Source organism: Odocoileus virginianus, chromosome 9 (genome assembly GCF_023699985.2).
Source record: "Odocoileus virginianus isolate 20LAN1187 ecotype Illinois chromosome 9, Ovbor_1.2, whole genome shotgun sequence".
NCBI lineage: Eukaryota > Metazoa > Chordata > Mammalia > Artiodactyla > Cervidae > Odocoileus > Odocoileus virginianus.
The window spans coordinates 49995915-50011070 of record NC_069682.1 but is presented as its reverse complement, the minus strand read 5'-3'; the positions used below and the strand labels follow the sequence as shown (position 1 = coordinate 50011070).

Here is a 15156-nt window from a genome sequence, read left to right as displayed (position 1 = left end):
CTCCTATAGGAGCACATCCTTCCATAAAGACAGGACGGCACTGCCACCGCTGTGAGAGATAGATCCTCATGTGTTCCCAGTAGCCATGACGGCGACACGCACAGGACTTCGGGGTTTCTGGGAGGTTGGGGACGCACCGCCCTCAGGCCTCGGCCTCCAGTGACCAGGGCAATCGCTTCATCTCCAGTTCGTTCCCAAGAAATAAGGGTTACTTGTGTTCTCATGGCATTTTTCAAAGTCCCTCCCAGATCAACACACACCCACAAACACGGCTCGGGAAACAGCACGTTTGGCACCACAGAGGTGCTTGCCATGGTTTCTATTCAGTGAACAGAGACTTTTAACCAGTGGAATGTCAGCCTCCTACTGCAAAAGTAATAAAAGCAAAAAAAAAAAAAAAAACAACTTAAACTGAAGCAAAACGAAAAGCACGCAAGTCCTCTCACGGAGAAATCAGTTAAACACTGGAGATCCACCAACGAAACCATCTGTGGAGCTTAACTGCCAAGCGAGACGTGATCGGACCTGGGAGAACAACTGAACACGGTTTTCTTGGGGGCTCCAGAATTGTCCAGAAAGGACCTTCAGTTACTGCCTGCAGATCTGATGGTTCTCTTAATTAAACATGTGCCGATACCACCCCTTGCTTCTGCAACACTGCGTGCCTGGCCAGCCACACTGACCACAGGGCTTTCCTCTGGAGACTGGGCTGACCTGACAGGGCCCAGGAGTCCCACTAAGCACACCACACACCATGGAGCCACCCTTGTCAGACACCATGATGAAGACGTGCCCTTCCCCCGCTGCTCCAGCCATGAGCTATGGCTGCTGGGATGTCAGCCCAACAAATCCCCCAACATCACAAAAGGCTTAGGCCCAGAAAAATCTCATCAACAAGCACCTCGAGGAACCTGGGGGTTAGAGTCGGGAAAGAGACCCTACAGCCCCCTCATACCAGACCAGGAGTGAAGGACTCCCAGCACCGCGGCACAGGGCCCCACTTTCCTTCTGGGCCTCCCTGGAGGAAGTGTGGCAGTCTCTGTGACCATGAGCTTGAGGAGGGGGTTCTCCACCTGGGACCTCGGGTAGCAGAGCCTCTGCATTGCTATCAGTGGTGCCCAGTGTGAAGCCATGCTTCCCTTCCAATGTGTTTTTAGGTCCTCAGTGCACACTCCATCCCATGCTCCCCAGGATGGTGAGCTCTCTGGGGGTGCAGGCCCATGCTGGGCGGCACCCAGGAGGGACTCCCCATCTGCACAGGGGACGGGCCCATCCCTCCTGTGACCACATGGTTCAGCACAGAAGGGCTGCCCCCACCTCCTGGGGCCTCTGACACACAAGGTTCATGCACCAACTAAGAGAACCCCAAAACAAGCCAGAACAACTGTTCTGCCCTGCAGGGGATGTCCCCACCTCCCCACACCCTACCCCAAGCTGCTCCTGCCACGACACCCACAAAGCTGCCCAGCTATCCCTTCAGCTCCTGTGGACTTGCCAACTCTAAACCCCAGATGCTGCAGACAGCCTGGGACTACTTCCTTAACTACCGGTTTTTGCCAACACGTTCAGGGTTTGATCTGAGCGGGAAACAGAATGACATTGGGGAGCGTTTGTCAAACGGACTTGGCTTATGAGCCCACATTTTATATTCACAACAGCTGTGTAAACGACACTATTCCCATTTCTCAGATGCAAAGAAGTGAGACCTAAACATGTTTTCAAAAGTGTGTTCATCAGCCTTGGGGGATTCAGCCCTGGGTCTGACTTCATAGCCAGGTTCTTCGACAGCCCCAACAGCCACCTTCCTCGGATTCTGGTAGGAGAAGCAGTGAGAACGGGCACGCTGCTCTCCACGTTGGTCTTTATTAGCCACAAGCAATTTCCATCACAGACACTCAGGATATTTAAGTGCTCGTGAAAGCAAAGTTGTGAAGATATTGTTTTTAAAATTACAGTGAAAATTAAAGACACTCTTCCCAGACCCCCAAAACCGGCTGCAGCTTTTCCTTTGTTTCCTTCAGTGGTGCTCAGGGACCACACAAAGCCCTGCCAGCCACACACGCTGGACTGTAGAACCCTGGACCGGCCCATTCCCCACACCCTCTGCACTCAGTACTGCCCTTTCTGGGGTGTGTCATCCTGCCCCGAAAAGGGAAACGGGGCCACACCTGGCTCTTCCTCACGGACACCAACCTGCCAGGGTGTCTGGAAACATAGTCACGACGGTCCCCTGCGCACCCAGGACAAGGGATGTACAGAACACTTGAGCCTAGGGGGAGCAGCTCCCGCCCAGGGTGGCCCCCTCCCCGGGGACTCAGCCAGCACCGCTGTACCTTATGGGCTTCTTGGGTCACTCCGTCATTTGCTTCCGAGCAACTGGAACTCAGCAGGAGACATTTAAGGTGTAAGCACAACACCCAAATCCTTTCCACATCTGAGGCGGGGGCAGCAGCACTGCCCGGTGAGGGCGGATCCGCACGCTGGCCACGCCCCAGGTAGGACGAGGCGGTGCCGGCGGGGCGTGGCCAGCAGAGGGAGCCCGAGTTCGGCCGTACGGAGGCCGCCAGTCCTCCGCAAGGCACAGCGGTGCACTTGTCAGCTGATCAGGGCTTAGGGTTAGATGCATGATTTCAGGGCTTCCCAGGCGGCGCAAGTGGTAAAGAACCTGCTTGCCAATTCAGGAGACATAAGAGACGCGGGTTCAATCTCTGCCATGGCAACTCACACCGGTATCCTTGCCTGGAGAATCCCATGGACAGAGGCGCCTGGCGGGCTACGGACCACGGGGTCGCAAAAAGTCGGACACGACTGAAGCAACTTAGCAAGCACGCACGCACGCCTCGACTTCAAGTATGAAACATTCGGATAAGCACACGGCTGCTTCCCTCCCAGTGCCCCCGACAGCCCCCCATCGCAGGCCCCGCGACCCATCGCGACCCCTACGTTCGCACAGCACCCTCAGCACCACATCATGGGCTGAGGCTCCTCACTCCCGCCGACAGTGGGCGCCGCGGCACTTACGGGACAGGGAATGGGCACCCTTGGGCAGGTACTCCAGCAGCAGGGAGCTGTCTTCCCCGAGCACGTCCGCCTTCAGGGCCAGCAGGCTGTTCTTACTCATGAGCGCCGCCCGCAGGTTGGCCACGGCGGTAGCCTGATGCAACGCGTCGTCCTTCTCGGGGGTGAGGGGCGCGCCTAGGTAGCTGCCTTCTCCTCCCAGGAGCCCCTCGTCCACATGCGCGAGGAACTCTGGCCTCTCCCCTCGGCTGTCCGAGCTGCTGGCTTCAGCGATGGTCAAGTCCGCGTCTGGGGACGAAAACACACGTTAGAGACGTTGCAGGCGACTCGAGGACCTTCCGAACAGCCAGCAGGCAAACGTAAGAGAAGCTGGAGCCAGGAGCTTCCCAGCCCCCAGCTGCTTGTCATCAAGCCTGATCCCGTCCTGCCATGAGGTCTCAGGACAGCGGTGATGTCACAGCCAAGACTTCGGATGGGGTTCAACCCAGAACACGGCGGGTGGGGGAGGGAGGAGCCCACCCAGGATAAGGGGTGTGCTCTGAGTATCTGGGTAATTTCATCTCTCAGAGAAGGGGTGACCGTCAGAATGGATCAAAGAGCCTAAAGGACACAACCCTTAGGAAAGCTCCAGCCTCAGACTGGGCCACAGTCTCACTGGTGACACCAAGGTGAGCACTGAAACAGATTAAACTGGACTTTGTCAAAACCAAACCTTCGGAGGCCTCCAAGGACACCGTCAGCAAAGTGCGAGGACAGATCAGGAATAAATCTCTGCAAACTGTGCCCAGACATGAGATTCCACCCAGACTCCGCAAAGGAACCTCAGAGCTCAGTAAGAAGAGAGACACCCTGGTTTCAAAGATATTTGAACAGATACTTGTCCAGAGAAAATGCATAAATGGCCAGTGGGGGTGCTCAATGTCATTTGTCATCAGGGAAATATAGCTTGGCACCAGGAGGCCCCTCACTCCTACCAGTGCCCACTGGGCGTGGGGTCCTGGAGCCCCCCAGGCTGCTATAAGAATATAAGTGATGTAGCCTCAGTGTAGGAGCTCAGGTCCTCAAAAGGCTGGATATGGAGTGGCCTCACGGCCAGCATTCCCATTGGTAGGAGGATGTCCATGCTCAGAGTGACAGCACCCGTCAGGGTCAGAGGCAGAGCAGCCCGAGTGCCCGCCTACAAGTGAGGGACAAACAGGGCGTGGTCCATCTATGCAGTGGAATGTAATTGAGCATAAACAGGAATGACGCTCTGGCACAGGCCACAAGGCGGATGAATCTCGACATGCTATATTCAGTGAAAGCGAAACAAACACTGTCCTCTGATTCTGCTCACGTGAAATACTCAGAGAGGGAAACCCATGGAGAATGAAGAAGACTGGGAGTTGCCAGGGACTGGGGGAGATGGGGGAATCTTGGGTGACTGCAGATGCCCGAAGATGGGCCAGTGCCAGACGGACCCCAGGGAAAGCTGCTGCCTGGCCAGGGCTCCCCAGGAACAAGTGGCCACTGGAGAAATCAAAATAGAAACAGGAAAGCAAGCTCCTTCCCGAGACAGAGGCAAGTAGGGGAGGAGGGATGGGCCGTGTTCTCCCACCCCTGCACTGTCCTGGGGGGTGGCGCTGGTGGTTGGAGGGAGACCGGGTCACCTCAGATGTGAAGTCGTGGGACAGAAATGCAAGCTGGTCCCTGAAATGACAGGTCCCTCCTCAGACCTGGGAAGCAGGGGCCGAGTGGAAATCAGAGACTTGGACCAACTTGAGCATCATGCCCCTGATATGGACTCGGCCTCACACACCTGGGAAGTGGGGGCAGCAGGCACCAGGCCGTACCACAGGGGACCTCCACCTGGACAGGTCTAGCCCAGGGATCCAGACGCTCGGAGCCACCATCCAGGGACCCTTCCAGCTACTGCCAACAGAGGTTTCTGAAGGATATTTTGTTTTTTTCAAACTATAAACCTTTTTTATATTTTTTTTTGCCAGTTCTTCAATTTTATATCAGCACTGACTTTGCACTGCTAGCCACTAACTGTAGGGATTAAATAAATTGAAATGAAGGCTTTGCCTTTCTTGGCCTGGCTCCTGGAAGAGACTTAGGTGGTTCTCATTCCCGGGGCTGGAAGGGCCAGGATCCAGGACTGACAGGGTGGTGGGAGCCTGCTTCCAGCTTGCAGACAGCCTCTTCCCCACTCTTCTTGCCCCAGCCAGTGTGTGGAGGGCCTCTGATTATCCCAAGGACTTGCTTGCTGGCCCCACCTCCAAACACAAGGATTCAAGATATGGATTCTGGGGACAGAAACATTCAGCTCACAACAGGCTGAAAACTAAAAAAACACCAGATTTCAAAAACAAAATTTATTGAAATTATATTAACAATTTAAGTTCAAAAGCTTGTCAAAGAAATCAAGATAAGCTGAGAGATTCCTGCCACATGTGAAAAGCTAAAGGCTGGGTTTTGGGGAAGGATATCTGGCAAGTGAGAACTTCAATGAAACAGTGAACCGGCTTCCAGCTGCAATGCAGTGGTGGGGGGGCAGGGCGGGAGGGGCTGGTGAGCTCTAGCCAGACACACCCCCAGGGTGACCAGCCTAGGTGCTTGCAGTGAGCGTTGAGGGTCCACAGGGTGTAGGGTGATAGCGAAGGAGATTAAAGTCATCAAAGGAGGATTTCTCTCACAAATGCTTAAGACTCAGAAAAGGCACCACAAGGCCAGGAACACAGTCAGCCCACCTGTGGTGGCTCGATGACCTCACCTAGAGTCCTTGCAGGATCACTAAAGAACCCGCAGCCCCCAGCAGTGTGACTGGTTGAGCAGAAATGCCTACCTCCCAAGTTCTCCAGTCTTTCTGCTGGGCACCTACCCAGGACATCTCCTAATATAAGGACCAGGTGGCGCTAGTGGTAAAGAACCCTTCTGTCAATGCAGGTTAGACATAAGAGACATGGGTTTGATCCCTGGTTTGGGAAGATCCCCTGGAGGAGGGCATGGCAACCCATTCCAGTTTTCTTACCTGGAGAATCCCATGGACAGAGGAGCCTGGTGGGCTATAGTCCATGGGGTCATAAAGAATTGGACACGACGGAGCAACTTAACACACATGCAAGTACCATACAGTGAAACATGGAAGGAATGGGTCTATTCTGAAGATGGGAGTCATGAAGGAGACCGGGGAGGACTAAGGGTCCCTAACTGTCCAACATCACCTCGACGGTCGAGGCTTACGAACAGCACGACCTAGGATGTATTGTTCAAGTGAGAAAGCAGAGCAAAGTGCCCAGAAGGCAGCATGTGAGGCCTACCCTGGGTCCAGATCCTGAGCCTCCTGCTGGACAGATGGGCCAGGAGCCTGGCAAGGGGACAGGGGGCCGGAGGTGGAGGTTCAGGCTCGAGGGCAATGCACTTATGCCTACAGGGCTGAGTCAGACACCAGGAGGGAGAGCAGAGCCCCTTCCAAGGCCCTTCTAGACCATAGCTGGATTTCAAAAAGAGAGCTTTAAGATGAGGTCAAAGTGAAATTCTACAAACAGAACAGGAAGTTGAAAGCAATGTTTACATTGCAACAAATCCTTTCATAGATAAAGAGTCTGATGTCACTTAAACCCACTGAAGCAGGCTCTTACTGTTATCAAAAAGCTAAAATCATCCCCAGTGTCGCGGGGGTGGAGGGTGGGGACCTGTGAGGAGCGGCATGGCTTCTGTGGTAACTTGATACTCACGGGTTAGATTCAGAACGTGTTTCGTGCTGCTCTGAGGAGGATCCCAGCTGGAGCCAGAAGAGCTGGGGCACCAGGCTCGGACCTGAGCTTCAGGGAAAGCCTCCAGCCCAAGCCACTAGCCACCACGCATGACAGGACTGTCCCCAAGTGCCCTCTGGGCAGGGACATCTCCTGAGCGAGGACCTGAGGACCCTGGGGGTCCTTCCTTCAGCTGCTGGAGCTCATCCACCAAATGATGGCCCTGGAAACTCCTCACCTCACATTTCTCCTCTGAAGAGTCTTTTGTGGCAAACTTAGACTTGGTGACTCAGAAAAAAAGCCTTAAATGGTGACGTTAAAAAACTGACAAGCCAGGAGCCAGACATGTGATGACCGCCTAGGCTTGGCTGTTAGTCGTGGGCAGTGGACCCTGTCCGGGCCGCCTGGTGACACTGCAGCACCATTCTTGGATACAGCAGACCACAGCAGCACTGCCCGGAGCTGGACAGGGAGACCAGCCACCTAGACGAGGGCCAGAGTGTGTCCAGCCTTTTCACACACCAGTGACGGCAGGAAATGTCCCCATGCCAACCTCCGGGCCAGCAGAAAGCCACTCAGGGCTTCTTCCCCAACCAGCCTCTCTCTGATAAACAAGGCAATCAGAAGAGAAAATATCAACATTTAACTGTAAAAGGCCAAGTGTTAAATGTAAAGATGGATTCAAGAGCAGAAAACAGGGGCAAGGTTGCTCCTTCTTCCTATAAGTGATACACTGTAAACATTGGAAATTTTCACTCAACCTTTAACTGAAACAGAAAAGAGATCATAATTAAAACAAGCAGAATTTCTAGACAATTAAACTAGATAATGCAGTATGAACTGCAAAGGACCTCTACATATATATCTATACGCATAGACACATATAAACATATATACGTATATATGTGTAAAGTGTTGTCAGCAACTACCTCTCATTGGTGTGTGGTTTAACTTCCCACATAATGGAATACTGTAACCTGTTTTTAAAAAGATAAGGAAGGTTTCTGTGCACTGATACTGCAAATCTAGCAATAATAAAATAAGTACAATGGTGTGTACAATATGCTACTTCCAATGTAAACAGGAAAAAATAATATATTAGTTTCTTTGCATTCACAAATTCTTGAAAAACCCAAGAATAACTAACAGTGATTTTTGATCTGATAGGTTGGCCTCCAGGCAGATGAATGTCAAGGACAGCTGGAAGATACTCATGATATACATTTTTATACTTTTTGGTTTTTTAATCACTCCATTAAATTAGAAAATAAGGAACATCTTTTGAAAGACAGTGCTGAAAATGTATGGACATAATACCAATAAAGATACCTCTCAAAAAAAAAAAAAACAGACAATGAAGTAGAGGGCACACGTCCAGGGCCTGGGGTGGGGGCAGGGCCACCTTGCCACTGGGGCCTGGGCACACAGCAGGCATTCGGTTGCTAAGATTTCCCCAAATCTCACGCTTCACAATTCTCAGGGCTGCTCCCCCACTGCCTGTCACAGCCCTTCTGCAGATGCCCAGCCCCACCCAGCCCAACCTGCCACCTCTTGTCCAGGGGACAGGCGCCTGCGTCCGCGGCTGTGCACACAGCAAAACGCAGCAGAACCTTCAGGACAAGTGAAAACGGCCAAGACCAGGTACTGGAAGACTCCACCCCCGACTTACAGCTCAAACCAGACCTCAGTCCTAACACTCACTAGATCTCACAAACAATGTAAAAACAAAGTTCAAAAAACAAATTATGCACCTTGTCCAAAATTTACATTCTTACTTTATGTGTCTAAGGTGTATTATTTCTCAAGTGTCATGCTTTTTATTCATGTTAAAATCAAGTTATTTCATTTTCTATCACTAACCAAAAGTTATCACTTCATAAAAGAAACTCTTTAATTAAGAAAAAAAAAACACCTATATAGTCAGCAAGGTAGTTCCACAGGCAGATGATATCAGAACAGCTGGACACCACATGGAGAAGGTGACTGTGAAGGCTAACCCATCACATGCAAAGAATAGTGTACGCCCCACGCCAGTGGTCACACTCAATCCTGCGGGAAAACCACAGGAGAAATCTTTGTGACCTGAGGCAGAGGTTCCTTGGATTAGACCCAAATAGCATGAACCACAAACAACAACAACAAAAATTCACACACCAGACTTCATCAAAATTTAAAATGTGTGCATGTGTGCTCAGTTGCTAAGTCACATTGGACCTTGAAACATTGTGGCCTTCCAGGCTCCTCTGTCCATGGGATTCTCCAGGCAAGAATACTAGAGTAGGTAGCCATTCCCTTCTCCAGGGGGTCTTCCTGACCCCGGGGTCAAACCCAAGTCTTATGTTCTCCTGCATTGCAGGCAGGTTCTTTACCACTAGGGTCACCTGGGAAGCCCCTTTCCAAATGTGTATGCTTTTCAAAAGACACTGTTATGGGAAAACACGAGTCAGAGACTGAGAGAATGTTTTCAGAACACATGCCTGGCAGGCGAACAGACACCTGGAGGACGGTCCGCTCAGCCAAAACGCTTCCCCAGGAGGAGAGCTGATGTCAACTCGGATGCTCATCTTTGGGGTGGGACTCCAACCAGTGGGATCCCTGGAGTGCAGGGTGCTGGATGGCCCAGCGCTAAGACCTGCCACCAGGCACAGCCCTGAGCAGATGCCACTCAAAGGCAGATAGGGAGGCTAGTAGACCCTGAGAAGACGCTCATTGAAACCATGAGGAGACCCCCACCCCCACACCCTCCAGAATGGCTAAGGTTTAAACATGAACCCAAACCACTGTCTGTGTGACACTGGCACAAGTGTGCCTCACACCACCACCTGGTTCCTCACAGACACACCACCTGACAGCCCAGTCCGGGAGGCATCAAGGCAAATCACACCAAGACTCGTCTGGCACGTTCAAGGCAGCTTGACCATCACAGCCGGAAACCACACAAACTACGTGTCCATCGGCAGCTGTGTTACAGCTGAGAACAGAATACCGCTTGGCAGTGAAAGAATGATCTGAGGACTCATGGTGGCCGGAGCAACTCTGAGAGCAGGTTGGCAACCACCTGGACAGACCAGGGGTTCCCTAGGCTGTGGAGGGAAGCAGTCCAGGGTCCTCTGGCTGCGACTGAGCGGGACCAGGTCGGTGAACATGTCACTGTGTGACATGCTCGCTTATAGCTCCCAGGTTGGCATGAGATGGGTGGAAGGGTCCAGAGGCTGAGGGGATGTTTTATCATCAAAAGGCACATGAAAGGTGTGGGTACCAATCTCAGTAATGCGGGCTCTGGTGAGAAGCTGGCCGAGAGCACTGAGCTGGGGCCCTGCTGTCTGCTGCTCCCTCTGAAATGCGCAAACGAGGTGAGACTGCATGATCAGACAGATAAACATGTAAACACAGCAAAACATTAGCAGGTAGAGAATCTCAGGTGGCAGGTGGGCTCACGGTCCGTTTTTTCAACTTTTCTCTGAGTGTGAATATCTCCCCAATAAAATGGCCAGGAGAGAGACAATAAATTATTCAAATCTTACAGTTAGAATCTATGCAGCTTACTGAATATATACCATCACTATAACAATAGGAAAGGGGTGGTGGTTTTCTTCAAACACCTTGTTTTTGTTTGTCCCCCAACTCTCCCCAGGTGTCTGGGGCCTCACCTCTGAGACCGTGAATGTGTCGCCTCATATGGCAAAAGGGACTTTTCAGGTCCTTGAGATGGGAAATCACCCTGACCCTCCCTGTCCACACAAGCATCCATCTCAGAGGAAGAGGGAGGCGGGAGGGCCAGAGCCAGTGAAGGGGACACGGCACCAGAGCTGAGATCTGAGGGATGTAGGGCCCCCAGCCAGGGGTCGAGGAACCTTTGGAAGCTAGAAAAGGCTGGGATTCTCCCCTGAGCCCAGAAGGTCCAGCCCTGGGGACCCACGGTTGTCGTCTGAGGGCGAGAGAGGCTATGGCAGGGCTGCCTCCACCACTAAGTCCGTGGTCAGCTGTCACAGCAGCAGCAGGGAGCAGCCCCCAGAAACACCTCGAGGTCGGCTTCAAACACACAGGCACCAGCACCGAGGGTGGCAGCAGAGGGTCCCTCACGTCCCCCTGGTCAGGACAGGGCCCACGGCTCAGGAAGGGGCCCCCCACGGGCTCCACCAACAGCAGGCTGATCGGGAGAAACCAGCACCCGGAGGCTGAGTCAGGACGCACCGTCCGGGGAGGGGTCCCCAGGACAGGTGTGGGGGTGGGCATGGGGGTGTCTGGGGGTGGGTATGGGGATGCCTGAGGCTGTGGGGGGTGTATAGGGGGTGGTGTAGGGGTGTCTAAGGGGGTGTGGGGGTATCTGGGTGTGAGTGTAGGGGTGTCTTGGGGCCTGGGTGTGGGGATGTCTAGGACTGTGGGGGATGTCTGGGGGATGGTGTAAGGATGTCTAAGGGGGTGTGGAAGTGTCTGGATGTAAGTGTGGAGGTGTCTGCGGGCTGGGTGTGGGTGTGTCTAGGGCTGTAGGGGGTGTCTGCGGGGTGGTGTAGGGCCGTCTGGGGGTGGTATGGGGTGTCTGCAGAGGTGTGGGGGTCTCTGGGGGTGGGTATGGGGGTGTCTGAGGGTGGGGGTGTCCGGGGGAGGTCAGGCCTCTGACAGCTGAACAGCTGTGATATGGCCTTTCTGGTGTGTATGTTCTGCCTCTGTTTTTAAAAAATTTGAAAAATGCAGTAGCATAAAAGTTTTCAAATGAACAGTTAAAAAAAATAACAACTCCTTTTAAAATCTTCGTTTAAATGTAAGCTTCCAAGCTGTGCTTTTAAGTGAGTATATATAAATGCACATATACACCACTGGGCATTTCAACACAACCAGAGCCCCTTTGTCTCCGGGGGGCGAGGGCAGTGGGCTCAGGCCCCACCCTTGTTGGCACCTGGGGGCGTCGCGGTCATAGTGTCCAAATACCAGAAGAAAACACACACATGGTTAAAAGGACAAAATGCCTTAAGTTCAAATCAAAACGGGACTCATCGAGGCGGCAGAAAAGGCAGGTGGCCTTCCTGTCAGGCCAGAGGTGGTGCTGCCCGAGGGTGAGGTGACCTGAGAGCAGGGAGAGCAGAAATGCACCCTTGGAAGCTCCCAGCCAGCGCTGGCGTGGAGGGGCCCCAGCCCAACCCCCGCACGTCTGTCCCGAGTGGAACCCCATGGGTCCCAAGAGGGACCACTGGCCTTGCTCACCTGTCACCCCCAGGGGCCCTGCCATGTCCTGACCACCCAGATCCAGACCCTGAAGCTCAGCTCTTCACGGGGGCAGCGGCCTTGGGATGACCAGCCTCCACTTCCACATCTGGAAAGATGAGAAGCCTCAGGGCCTCCGGCTTCATGAACTGAATCTTCTAGAAAGTCCAGGAACTTCCATTTTGGCAGAAACGAAGCTTTGTTGGCCTCTCAGTAAAGCCATGCCCACGGTGATGAAGGCTTAAGTCCAGGTGGTAACTCATAAGTGTGGCCTTGGGCCAGGGTGAGGCAGCAAGTGCGGCACAGGCCGGGGGTCTCAGGGCCGAGCCCTGCCCCCCTCATGTCCCTTCCACAGTGCCCCCGCTCTGCTGGGTCAGCACTGGGTCCCCCACCTCCCTTCTCAACAGCATGTCTTCCCCCACGTTCCCAACCAAATGACCTGACGAAGCCCACTGCTGAGGTGTCCAGGCACCGGCAGCCCCCTGACCACAGCTCTGAGGTCAAGAAGACGGATTCCAAGCAATTCTGCTCATTCCTGCAGGGAAAACGTCTGGAGGCCCAGCCGAGGGAGAGGCCACTGGCTTGGAGTTCCGAGGGGCTGAGAAGCGACCCCTCTGACCTGGTCAGGGCAGGCCGGGCCCTGGTCCCAGGCGTCTGCTCCCACCTCGAGCTGGACAGCAGCCCTGGGCTCAGAGCAGCCACAACAACCTCAGGAGGCCACCTGCACCCCTGAACCTGCTCTGCAGTTCTGACGCACCCTTCACAATCCCGGGATGCCAGGTCCACCCTTACCAAGGTCCAGACACGAAGAAGTCCCTCACGAGACACACACACTTTACTTCAGCTCAGAATTTTGTATCTGCAGATCCTCTTGGGAATCAGTGTGGGATGTTGGGATGGGCTGGCCAGGCTCTCCTGCCTGGCACAACCTTTGAACTAGCAGCTACAAAACCACCACACTGAAGGCTTACAACCTGGGGATCGCAGACAAAGGGGTGAGGCAGGAGGCTGGCCTGTACACATTGTACTGGCACGTTTAAACACTGTCCCCCACGAGCCATCACACAGACAGGCTGTGACCCGGAGGCACATTTCAATGGATGTTTTCTTGGAAGCTGCTGGGTTACAAAGCCTGCTTGGAAAAATCACTCTTAAACGCTAACAGGCCCCAGGGTCCCCAAAGCCGAGGGGGACACACAGAGGACAAGGCGGTGGCCCTGCTGCAGGGCTGGGCATCCGAGCGTCTTCATCAAGGGCCTTGAACGATCAGCAGGAACCTCCTGACACGTTCCTTGGAAAAGGCCTGTTCTTCTATAAATGTGGTGAGAATAAACAAAAATACTCTCTTCTAAGATGTAATAAATCTTTAATGAAAGCAAACCCTCCTCCATCAGGGATCGTGATTTAGACTTCCAAGCCCCAGCCCAGGGAGGGCGGAGGAATAAATGGCCACCATGATGGGCAGAGCCATCCCACACAGCCCACACCTCAGGTCCTCGTCTTAGCAACTCGGGGGAAATCTGGCAGTTGCCTTGGTAACCCGAGGGATTTCAGACAGCAGCAAGAGTACATGAGCCGAAATCACTTGTTGGATTCCAAAAACACCTTCTGCTCGACAACTGCTTTTAAAACATCAAACCCACGGGCTCATAGAGCGCCCTCATTCTTAATTTGTTGAGGGACTCTTCGATCTAGAGGCCTCCATCCCTGCTGCCCACCGGTGTAGGACAGGAGGGGAAGGCTCTTCAGCCCTGACCCCAACAAGGTTCCCTAAGTCAGTCCCCATGGACACTCCTCTCAAGGCTTCAGTCAGAGCTAAGGTACATTTACTTGTCACCGAGGGAGCTGACACAACCGCCAGCAGGGCGATAGGTGGCCTTTCCAGCAGCTCAGAAACTTAACCTTCTTCTGATTTAGTTAAGGTAAACTCCAGCAGTTCTGGAGGGCTGCCCATCATGGACACAACCAGGGGGTGGGCACTGCTAGCATCCTACAGACTCTAGGATGCCACCTCACACGGAGCCAACCCTCTGAGGTTGCAACAGACTGAATCTGCAGATGCCTGGCCCAGTACTCAGGGCTGTAAGAGAATGAGAACCAGGGAGACAGGTCACAGTGTGTCCAGGGGTGATGAGAAAGTTCTGGAGACAATACTAGTGATGTATTTAATGCCAATATGCTTAAAAGTGTTAAAAGGGTAACATCTATGATACATGTGTTTTACCACAATAACAAAGCCAGTGTATCAGGAGCTCCAAGGGTTGCCCTTCTGCTGGGGTGGCAGCAGCTAGTTCCCCCAGGATGCCCCTACCCCCCCAGCACAGGCCTAGCATTGGTGCCATCTTTCAGGGCTTATGTCCACATTTTTCTGCCTTCAGTCCACCTCTGTCCAGTCATGAGGCCCCTTCCTGGAGGGGCCTCCCCAGTTGAGAAGCCTCCATCCTGCCCTGCTCCACCAGGGCCCCTCCACACCCTGAACACAGCCCTCGTGGCCTAATGTGCCACTCGGGAAAGCTCAGTGAAGCTGTAGTTATCATGAGCTCCACACCAGGAAGAGCATCCAGCATCTAGTAAACATTTAATTTGTTTACTAGCCTGTCCATGCTAAGTCACTTCAATCATGTCTGATTCTTTGTGACCCCATGGACTGTATCCTGCCAGGCTCCTTTGTCCATGGGATTCTCCAGGCAAGAATACTGGAGTGGGTTGCCATGCTCTCCTCCAGCGGATGTTCGTGACCCAGGAAATTGAACACATGTCTCTTAAGCCTCCTGCACTGGCAGGAGGGGTCTTTACCACTAGCACCACCTGGGAAGCAGGTGGGAGACACCTAGCCTGGAAGACAAATAAAACCACCCTCCAGAGGGTGAGGACAGTGTGAAGAGAGCTAAACTATGAGCCCTCACCACTGATGGACTGGGGTCCAGGAGAGTTCCACCTCCAGTGCAGTAACACCCTGCCCCTACTGCTCTGAGTGTGGACCACCAAGCCCACACTTTTTTTGTTTTTTTTAAGCCCACACTTGTTAGCAAAGAGGAAATACCCCTCGTTGGGATGGGAGCTGGTGGCCTCAAGCCGTCACATCCTCCAGCACAAAACTCATGCACATGGGTTACAGCCCACAAGACTGGCCTGGCCTTTCCTTCCACCTATGCCACTTCACTTCAAGGACTCTTTCATCTCTTTAATGCTGTAATGT

The 15156-nt window shown here is 53.2% G+C and overlaps 1 protein-coding gene across 1 annotated transcript in view; it reads right to left on the bottom strand.

The window, feature by feature from the left end:
• The window catches only part of ZBTB46 (zinc finger and BTB domain containing 46), a 49670-nt gene that overhangs the window by 14615 nt on the left and 19899 nt on the right, over nucleotides 1–15156 (bottom strand). Inside the window, exon 3 of the mRNA XM_070472409.1 lies at nucleotides 3022–3306. Within this exon, the coding sequence (XP_070328510.1) occupies nucleotides 3022–3306 (285 nt within the window). The remainder of the gene's footprint in view (nucleotides 1–3021; nucleotides 3307–15156) is intronic.